The 11,062-nt window shown below is 37.7% G+C and overlaps 1 protein-coding gene across 1 annotated transcript in view; it reads right to left on the reverse strand.

Moving 5' to 3' along the window:
* LOC306872461 (protocadherin Fat 4-like) overlaps positions 1 to 10,477 on the reverse strand; it is a 19,892-nt gene extending 9,415 nt beyond the window's left edge. The window contains exons 1-16 of the mRNA XM_079421026.1: positions 10,264 to 10,477; positions 6,365 to 6,433; positions 5,908 to 6,069; positions 5,774 to 5,818; positions 5,583 to 5,672; positions 5,412 to 5,501; positions 4,895 to 5,002; positions 4,556 to 4,669; positions 4,378 to 4,465; positions 2,592 to 2,704; positions 2,339 to 2,512; positions 1,795 to 1,920; positions 1,460 to 1,711; positions 1,219 to 1,317; positions 299 to 471; positions 28 to 176 (exon numbers count right to left, since the gene is read on the reverse strand). Coding sequence (XP_079277152.1) covers positions 28 to 176; positions 299 to 471; positions 1,219 to 1,317; positions 1,460 to 1,711; positions 1,795 to 1,920; positions 2,339 to 2,512; positions 2,592 to 2,704; positions 4,378 to 4,465; positions 4,556 to 4,669; positions 4,895 to 5,002; positions 5,412 to 5,501; positions 5,583 to 5,672; positions 5,774 to 5,818; positions 5,908 to 5,970 — 1,684 coding nt within the window. The 5' untranslated portion in view covers positions 5,971 to 6,069; positions 6,365 to 6,433; positions 10,264 to 10,477. The remainder of the gene's footprint in view (positions 1 to 27; positions 177 to 298; positions 472 to 1,218; positions 1,318 to 1,459; positions 1,712 to 1,794; positions 1,921 to 2,338; positions 2,513 to 2,591; positions 2,705 to 4,377; positions 4,466 to 4,555; positions 4,670 to 4,894; positions 5,003 to 5,411; positions 5,502 to 5,582; positions 5,673 to 5,773; positions 5,819 to 5,907; positions 6,070 to 6,364; positions 6,434 to 10,263) is intronic.
* Positions 10,478 to 11,062: the final 585 nt, after the last annotated feature.

Below are 11,062 nucleotides of genomic sequence, written 5' to 3' on the forward strand. Positions count from 1 at the left end.
TAACTTGTGTTTTTATGAAGGCCAAACCTTCATCAGATTGTGCTGGTGTTCCCTGATCTGTCGCTATAGCAGTCAGGTTTAGCAGTGTGTCTTCTGTGACCTCGCTAAGGTCAGAGGTCAAAGTGATGTTTCCTGTTGCAGCATCCAGTGCGACCATAGAAGAGTCTTCAGAGAAACTACAGAAAGACAACATTCATGCATCTGTCTTAAAAAAAGATGTCATGTAGGTAAGTGTCTTCATGGTTTTGCCTTCATATTATTGATTCTAAAGCAACAGAAGATTAGTCTTGCGCTGTACCTGTAGCTAATGATTGCGTTGGATCCATCATCTTTATCTGTGGCAGAGACTGTCAGCAGCACCTCTCCAACCTTGGCGTCTTTAACCAGAATGCTTCTGCTGTAGGAGTCAGAGCTGAAGACTGGAGCGTTGTCATTAACATCTGTGATATTGACCCTCACCGTGGTGATGTTCTGCAGAAAATAAACACAAGCAACCCTTTTGTATTACAGACCAAAAACTCATATTTGTCTGTAATACAAACTCATACTAGTATCTAATTTTATGAGTGGAATTAACCGTCATTTACTTGGAAGTATTGAACTACTATACTTTTAATATGCTTAAAATCTAATATATAGTGCAGCTTCTTTTTATGTTTATGTGTCATTTAGAGATAGATAAATCTCAAATTCAATCTTTAGGACAAAATTGATATAGAGGAGTGCTCAAGGTTGTCAGTGCCTCAATCAAAAACTGGAAAATCTTTAAGTTGATATTCCGTGAAGCTATGGCCAATCAGGCAACTAGTTCTTTCTTGGAATAACTTGAACATTTATATGCTGGCAGATAGATAAAACCCTATACGACCTGATATGAGTAAAACAAGCCAATAAGATTTTGCAAGATCTTGCATTTTAAGAAATCTTTTATGGAACCCCGAACATGGCATGCAGGGGAAAAAATAAAGTTAGTGTGGCAATGAATTAAGAATTTGTCCCCTACTTTGTTCCCTTGTTTTAATTTAGTTAAATGTAGAAGACATTATTTCCATGAACAAATTCATGGCCATGATTTCTATTTTTTTTGCATGTCACCTGCATCAGGCAGTCTGTGGGAAAGCCATGGAGGAATGTTCCAATCAATACCATTGCAAATTGTTTAGAACTACACATATTTACATTATGCAATGATACAAAGAAATATAAATAATACTGTACATTTCTGTGTGGGATCGCATTATCCATGGCTACAATGACCACATCATACACGTCCTGTGTCTCCCGATCCAGCTCATTGATAGCTAGTAGAGTCCCATTCTACAAGAGAAGGAAATAAGCAAGTTTTTTTTTTTACAAATAATATCTGAACATTGACATTTCAATGTCATATTCATAAAAATATGATATAATGTAGATAGGCACTCAAAGCATCAGTGACAGCTCTAGTAAGTCCTCGCACCTCTCTGAAGATGAATAGTTCACTGTGTGAGGAAGTAGTGATGGTGACACGTCCGTTTTCTCCAATGTCAGCGTCTGTGGCTGATATTAAGCACACCTCTCCAGGTGATGAGGGAGTGTAAAATCCTTCTTGAATCTCAATGCGGTCTGGGAGAGGAAGGAATTGTGGGTTGTTGTCATTGACGTCCAGAACAGTGATGTTGACCTGAGCTGTGGAGCTTAAACCATCATCAGGCTGGTCTACAGCTATTACCTAAAGAAGACAACGCAAACATCCCATTTAAAATACATTTTTATCCTGAACGTGGTGTGAATAGTTTTGTGATAGTTTTGTACCTCTATGATGTAATTGTCTATAGTTTCTCTATCCAAGATGGCATTGCTTCTGAGTGATATTACTCCTTGACTGTTGATAACAAAAGTATCGCTGTGCATGATAAATTGACCTTTAGAGAACCCACCCTGATCGGAAAGAAACAAGTACATCAGAGTAAACTTGGAATGATGCTTTCATGTAGATTACAACAGAATTAAAGTTGAAGACTTGGGTAGTTAGAAGAGAGATCTAAGCCGTATGTCTTGTATTCTTGCATTTTTAAGCCATTGCTAACATGTTTTGAGCAGTTTGATGAGAATTAACAGTTAAGGTTTTCTAAACTGGTTCTGGATGGTAGCTAGGGTGCTGCTAGGGAGCTCTGGTTGATTTGATGATAGCTAAGTTGTTGCTAAATTTAGGATCAATGGAATGTCAAATATAACCTGACATTCGATAAGTTTTTAAAAGGTTCATCCATTGTGTTTCATACTTGTGTATTTTTTATTTTTCTTTGTTTATTTAATTTATTTTACAAGCAGACAGTGAGGTTTTCAGGAACAGTACCAGGTCTAGATCAGTGACTTTAGTCTGAAGCACAAACTGGTCCTGTGGTGAATTTTCCAGAATAGACACTGTGTACTCATCCTGGTCAAATTTCGGAGGGTTGTCATTCACATCCTCAATGGTGACAGACACTTCTGCATCAGCCGTTTTATTGGCATCATCCCACTGGGCTGCCTGTTGAAAAATGAATTCATGAATAAAAAATATAAAACAGACTACTGAAATCAGATAATAACATTGGGTCATCTTTTACCTGTATCTTAATCGTTATCTGGTCAGTTTCCTCTCTGTCTAGTGTTGCTGTCACAGAGATGACCCCAGTGTTTTGGTCGATTTCAAAGCTCCTTTCATATTCATTTGGAAGGACTGGAACAGAAATATGGATATATGCTTTGTTATTACCAGAATCACACACACAGCCATCTTCAGGAGCACAGAAACTTTTTGTCAGTGCTGCCCTGCAATGTTTATTAATAAATTAGCTTTGCTACTGAATCGATACATTATATTATATAGCAACAATCAGAGCTGGGTAATAACTGATTACATGTAGTCTGGATTACGTAATCAGATTCCAAAAATTAAGTACTTGTAATTAGATTAAATTAAAATATTCATAATCAGACTACAGTTACTTTTTATGAATTACATGATTACATATTATTTACACAATAGCAATAATTTATTCATAATTTATTGAGTCTCCCTAATTCCTCTTTTTTATCTTTTAAGTTTCCTGTTCTAAAATAAATGTGATAAAAAGTTGTAAGTAATCAAAAAGTAGTCTGATTAGATTACCTAAAATGTGTAATTAACTACAGTTACTTATTAACTACGTTACTACTACAGTTTTTGTCATGGAATTTGGAATCAATAATGTATTACAATTTGTAAGAAATCAAAACATGTGTTGACAAAAGACGACTGTGTCGTCGCATCTGTGCTAAATGGCTGCACTTGATCACATTGATTGGAATGTTGTTCCAGGAACAACAAGATGACTTTTCGCACTTGAAATAAGGTGAACGTGATTTCACCAAGTAGAACATGTTCCTGGATCAGCATCCTCATTGATCCTGGAACAACATTCCAATCAACCAATCAGAATTGAGGGATAGGTTTACAGTAAATAACCAACTGAGGAAGTTCAACCTTCCACAGGAGCTTTTGAAACAGTTCTAATCCAGCTACCAAAGCTGATCTCAAAAGACTACAGAGGGTAGACTACACAGACTGTTACATTATACCCTGGACTACATTTCCCATCATCCACTGCACTGATTACACACACACAGCTGAATCCCATCAAACACGCTTTATAAGCCTTGCACTTCCTCTTTCAAACCGCCGAGTATTGTTTTGCGCAGTGGTTTTCAAACCTGTCCGGGAAGCACCCCTGCCCTGCACATTTTGTATGTCTCCCTTGTCAGACACGCCTGATTCAACTCATCAGCTTGTCAACAGGTTTGGAAACCACTGATTTAGCATATCACTCTTCTAGCGATAGCTACACTACGGAGCCATTCCAAGTTTCTAGTTCCAGTTCTAGTCTAAATCTAGTCATTTTGTGTTGCCTTGTTGTCTGTTTCCTGATCTTCTGTCTATGTATCTTGGAGTAACCCTTTGCCTGCTGTTTCGGACTCTGTTTGCTCCTCGCCTGGACTATTGCTCGTGTTATTGGATTACCCCTCATGTCAAGTCCTCTGGATATTGTTAGTCGATTTTAGACCTTAGATTTTAGTACCTGTTTGGCATTATCTGAACCTTGTTTGTTTCATGACCACGTCTCTGAATAAAAATTTAGGAGATTTCAGGATTCCCCCATTCATTTAGGACTTGGTATTGGATGAGCTGCCTGGAGGCATTTCAAATATGGCCACCGAGTGAACAGACTTTCCTTGAAAAGGACTTTGTCAGAACTCGCTGTTCTAGTCCCCTGACTGCATGAACCAAACCATAGTGTCCATACTGTGATGGCTCAGGAAAAATACCTGCACCGTTACACCCCTAGAGTGTTGTAAATCTTCTGTTAACAGTACCTGTTGTTATGCTGTAAATTACAGGCTTGCCTGTGTCACCATCTTGAGCTTTTATGGCCTCAGGTGTGACGTTTGAGAATTGTCCTACCTATGCCATGCACAGACAGAAAACACATGAAGGGTTTTATTTGTGTGTTCAGACATGCGTTTTAAGAACTTCTCCTCTGACATCATTTACCTGATTTTCCTCAATGGATCCCTTGTAGATACTGTGATCAAAATAAAGGTTTAGGTTGTCAGAATCTTCAACCGTTATTCTAACTGTTGTTGTGTCACTGAGTCCTTCTATATCCTGCAAAGAAACATGTTGTATTACTCTCTTCCCTAAAATGATAGTTCATCCAAAAACTAACATTTCAGTTCATGGAAAAAAAGCAGTTTGGACATTCTGATAAGCATCTTTTGTTCCACAGAAAAAGTAAGTCAATGTCAGGGTAAGTAAATGATGATAGAATTTTCACTCTTGAGCAATACTTAGTAAAATCAAGTTTGGTGGGATGTGAGAGTTTGTCTTTACTTCAGCTTTCACAGTGAAGATGTACTGTTGAACATTGTTGTAGTTCAGACGTTTAGTCAACCTGATGTTGCCGTCCTGTCTCACTTCAAAGTCATCTGGTACTGGAGGCTGTCAGGGCATGTGATTTAAAAGAGAACATCTGTAAAATCTATAACACAAATTGATCTCACACATTATTACACTCATATTTACATATTAAGTTTTCTTCCCTAAAAAAGAACTGAATGCATTAATGAACTAAATATGTGTTAGACTATATATGTGTACGATGGTGCAGACTACATATTGATTTTGTGTTTCCACTTTTATTTGCAACAGCCATAACAGATTTAGTTTAATTGTGCAGGTTCAGACCCGAGTTCAGGGGAAGATATGATTCAGTGAGAGCGTGCTCCAAATGCATTTGGCCAGTCCCCCGAAAAGAGAGAAATGACTCAATAGAATGGTTAAATCACGAATGATTGGCATCGCTGGCTCTTTTTGTGAAGCCAGTTGTGTTATTCAGTTCCAGACTCACCAGTATAGAATATGTAACATTATTGTTTTCTGGAGAGACATCTGCATCGTCAGCCCTCACCCTGAGCACATCTGTACCCACAGCTGTCGTCTGGAGCAAAAGACAGGGTTTACTAAGAGATGTGAGATCCCTCAGTGACCAAACACATTACAGCTGTATAAAGACACACACCTCTGACACTGTGGCGCTGTATGTTTTGCTCTGGAAGATTGGAGGGTTGTCATTGATGTCCAATACGTATACTGTCCGGTTGTTTTTCACCTGAAATAAACAATGAAGACCTTAAAATGAAGATACATTTTTACTTAATGCTTAACGTCTTTCTGAATGATTTGATAATGTTATTGTATGAATAAACCTACCCCCGTGTTTGAGCAGGTGACCGAATAAAACAAAATCCCTGTAGTCTAGAAGAAATAAAACACACAAAGAGCCATATAAGTTGTTCGTTTTCTATTTATATACTTTATCCAACAGATATAACAGAGAAACAAACCTCCTTTAGTTCATCAGCATCCAGTGGTTTTTTTGGTCTGTACAGTAGCGTTTGAATCTCCATCAGAGTGAATCAGCTCCACAAATTCAACACCAGGAAAGAGATGCCACTCCAACACCAGACGATCATCAGGTCTGATATTAGTGAGATTCTCTAAATCACCTATAGGGCAGAATAAATACACCTTTAAATACATATTCTAACACAAGGTCAAATAACACATATTCATATCAATACTAAACTATGCCATATTGTTCTTACATTACCGCTCTTGTAATATTCACAAGCAAAAGCATTTTAAATGACCACAGAGGGACTATATAAATCACATTGTTTGTAATATAATTATAAAAATTACAAAATTTTGTTCTTGAAACAATGTTTATATGTGAAAAGAAACATGTAGTATTGTGGACTAGAAGTATTCAGTTTGTAAAGTCATGTGGGCATATCTCACCTTCATATCCCTCCAGGACGCTCCCTACATTGATATTAGTTCCAGTTGCACAGTTTATCTCCGTAGAAGCTAAAACAGTAACAGTAAGGAACTGGTTTAAAAATGTAACAAATGACTAAAAGCCTGAAAAAATGCACTACAGTCACAATATATTGAAAAACACAATACAATTGATCAATTTAAACATGGGCATATACCATTTTAAAATTGGCCATCAAATTTTTATTGATATGCTGGTGACATGGTTCAGCTGTCATTCTAATTTCTCACTGGATAACAAAAATTATTCCCAAAATCACTTCAAATCATTACTATTAAATTAATATTATTAAGTGAATTTACTTCATATGACAAGCATTTTACTTCCAGTCTTCTGGAAGGCTTTTAAAACATATGAATTTACAGAACGAGACAGATTTTATTGCAGAGTAAGTTAGCCCTCAAATCCAAATGTTTGAGGCTTGTACTTTTTAGTACTTTTATTTACAATTAATACATTTGATTATATAAGAATTGGACTTACCAGTCACGCTCTGGACATGTAGACAGGCCAAAATAAATAAAATAGAAAATAAATCCGTCTTTTCCATAATTGGCTTTCAGTTCAGCTTGTATTATGAAGCTGGCTATTCCTTGTGAAACATCTCTTTCTGAGCTGTTCTTTATTGTATGTCATAAACAGTTCTCTGCTGTAAGCAGGTATCAAAGGTGATTCATAGAAACTGATAATGCAGGACTGATGTGGGAGGGATTTTCTAGAAAGAAGTTGATGCTGCAAGTTTATTTGAGGATAACTTTGAACCTTTGATATCAATCTTTACTTGATATCGTTCTAGCATTTCTTCTCATGGAATGGTTTCAGGCACTTAGGTCTATTGTTGTTTATTATTATACAGTCCTCCTGAATACTTAATTCTGACTGGACAGTTGCAACATTTTAATGTCAAATGACCAATGAACTGCATCAATGCCTGTTGTCCAGCAACCGATTTCACCATTCTGACCATTCTGTCAGGGTTTATTTTGCAATAATGAACAGTACATTATTCCTTCTTTAATAATAACCACTGATCCACTGCCATAAGTCAAAAGACTGCACTTATGCTGCACTTTGGTCTGTAACTGAACAGGCAGTAAAGATACATGACAGCAATGAATAATTCACACCCTGTAACTCCAAATCTACCTGCCTTATTCTATGTTGCTACTGCCAACACAATCAAAGACTTCCTTATCACTGCTTAATAGTCACACAAAATAAACACCTTATATAAAGGTTTGAAAGATTATTATATCTCATGCTGATGATTTTATGTAATTAAAGATTTGAATGTTTGTGATTTAGTAAGATTTTTTCTTTCTCTTTTTTTGGATGACAGATGATAAAAAAAAACTCATCGTTTGGGTGTCTCTTAACTCTTTCCCACCATTGATGATCTATGTTTTCACTGTTATACAGTAGGGGGCACCATTACGCATCTTCAGAAATAGCACAGAATCTCCAGACCCAAAAAATAAGAGAAGAAGAAGCAAAAACAAGGGATAAAACCATTGCTTATGCACATGTAAGCTAAGCTGATCATTAAACACTCAACAGCATTATGTTTTGGTCATCAATTTGGATCCATTGGGAAAAAAAGTGATTTTTTAAAAACTTGTTTTTTTTTTTTTTAAATGAGACTTACCTACATTGAAATGTTGAAAAAAAAAGAATGCATGAAGCTAGAATAAAGGACGATTCTAGAAGACCTTGATTATAGCTGGTTCAGGTGTTTAATTAGAGCTAGACTCTGCTGGATAATAGCGTTACAGGAACATGACTGGACACCCCTGCAAAAGTTTATGCATGGCTGAATAGCAGACTCCAATTAACAACATACCTAATTTCTGTGATAGTTCTTCTTCCATCACTCCAGAAACTCCATCTCTATTGGTATTGCTGGCTATTAATTACCTTAATTAGAATTCATTATTAATTAATTACTGCTACTGCTGGTATGTGAGGGTTATTTTCTCTCACGTAAGCACAGAGTGTACATGCTTGTCTGTCCAGTGTATTATTGTGCAACTTTTTTTGCCCCGATGCAGGCAACATGAGGCGATGCAAGGTAGCTTTTCTCAGCGCTAGTTCTTTGGCATCAGTTTGGATTTCTTTCCCTAGTAGAATCTGTCCTTTGTTTTCTGATGGAAGGAATGATGGAACATCATTGTGTGGAAAAGAATACATGAACATTTCCGTTTGTCTTCTAGTGAAAACAGAAGCACACAGGCTTGGCCATGATGGTAAGTAAAATAATTTTACATTTATTTTTGGACTAATTATTCTTTAAACATATTTATGTTGGTTAACGCTTCACTTCACAAATGGAAGAACTCTATATTTGCAATTTGCTGTGTTCCTGCTCTATTTTAAATCAAAATGGCATTCATTCTCCCTTCATGCTCGTTTGAGGATTGTTTTATTACAGTTACAGTATGTTGCACTTTTCTCTTTTCTTTATCTGTTCCTGCTCACCTGTACTGTAGTAGTGGTGAGCAGTCCTTGTTTATCAGTGGCTTTAACCTGAAAGGTGAACAGACCGTCATCAACACTAGATGCGTCCAGTACATAGATCTGACCAGTGCTTTCCTCCACATCCAGCAGAGATGTGGGGCCTCTGGGGCCCTCTGTATCGCCGGCGATACCAGCTCGGTTTTTTTAAGATCAGTGCAAAAGACACTAAAAATACTCTGTTGATTTTGGTCACACAGATAAGTGTTATACATCAATCGAAACTGTTAAGTGTCAATTTTTTTGTGTGTACACTCACGATTACAACAAAACTTTGTGGTTTTGGGGAAAAAAGGAAAACCAACAGGGTGCGCTCTCTGTCTTCTCCGTCTCCGCGATCTGTTTTTAGTAACGCGTCACTAAAATGAAGTGTAACTCAGCAAATACTCAACACAGAAACATGGGAGTTATCTCTATAGAAAGCCTGAAGTGTCTACTTTCAAATGAAGTCTGTAGTCATATCGGAAAATATTCTGTGATAAAGTAATCCGTATGAAACCGACACGATGTTCAGTCTGTCCAGTCTAACTCATTATTTCTAATGAGATCCCGGCCCCTCGTGTTCACATGTAAATAACCACGTGATCCGCGCGCGTGGAGACGCCCAACATAAACAAAGAGAGAAGAGATCACTCATCGCTGCTACTGTTCGTTTCTGGAAGAAGACGCGTTGGATTTCCCTCAAAATATGAGCAAGACTTCATCCAGAAGAGGAGATCGATCTGATTTTCACATAATTGTGAAGTAAATATTCTAGCCTACAAGACTGATTACTCAAAAGTATTATTCAGGACTATTTAGTGTGGGTTGTATGGCCTTATTTCAGCTACATTTGTTTCCCAAAACTTAATAACCACGCATATTTAGTTTTTCTAAAAAATGCAAACATGTACATCCATATTGATCACATATTATTGTAGCACAGTTTGTGCTGAATACAAAAACAAAATACATGTTGGTCAATAGTATGTTATAAGTAGCTGAAATAAGCACAAATATCATGTCAAAACATCTCAAGGGCCCCACAATCACCTCAGACCCCAGAGGGGATGGTTGAATGAAAAACTTCAATGATCAATCAATGATCTGTTCATTTGAATGATTTTATCCTGTTAGAGATCCAGCGTCCCGCCGGCGGCACACGGCCCCCCCCGGGGGTAAACTTTCTCAGACACAAAAACCCCCCCCAAAAAAAGCTGAACATGTCATATATCTATGAAAAGCTGAGATTCTTCTGATTCGAACGATGTAAGGCATTTTAAGATACAATCAACACAGCAGGTACAATCAGTGTCTTTGTCAGACCACCAGCACCCAAATAAAAAATCAACAAAACTCATGAACTCACCTATGAAGCCTCCTGAAAGCTCACTGATCCATGATATTCCAACAAAAACGGTGCTGTTACACTGTAAAGAGTCCAGACTATCCAATTCAGTGCAATATTTAGTCCATAGCACATGTATATCTTGATAAACATCCACGGAATGTAGTACTAGCATTTCCCATTAGCCGACGGAGCAATGTAATCTTCTGTGTTTTCTGCAATGCAGCGTCTATTCTCATGCACAAACAGAGGATTTTTTTATGTCAAAATGGCCGCTGAGAGCTGACCTTTTGATTGACATCTCATTTGAACCAATAGGTTCATCTTAGAGGGGTCAACAAGCCTCTACAGCCAAAGAGCGTCCAGCATGGGAGATGGGTCAACCCCTATTTGATGGACAGTAGATCGGTCCAGTGGCATTATAGTTTGGAAATGACTGTCGTTTCTGATAGCCAATGAGCTTCTGAACCGACTGATATGATGTTTTAGGGGGTCGGTTCATGTTTCATTGGTCTAAACACCGTGCGCACTTCTTGTGCGCATGTTGGCGAAGCGCGTTCGTGTGTGTGCGCTCAATGGAGAAAGACGCGCTCGGCGGTGTGCGAAAGGTTTGGAGAGCGTTGAAGCGTTGAAAGTGTTTGAATGGTGAAAAATGGCGAAGAGATTGATGAAAACAAACTTTTCCCTTGAAGAGGTTATAATGCAAGAGCTCAGTGATGAGTTGGAGGATGATATTAGAGAGTTTCTTCAGTTGACTCCATAGCTGAGGAGATGGGGAGACGCAACTTTGCACAAGTGAGTTTTTTATTGTATTTTATAA

This window comes from Barbus barbus (assembly GCF_936440315.1).
Source record: "Barbus barbus genome assembly, chromosome: 7".
Lineage (NCBI taxonomy): Eukaryota > Metazoa > Chordata > Actinopteri > Cypriniformes > Cyprinidae > Barbus > Barbus barbus.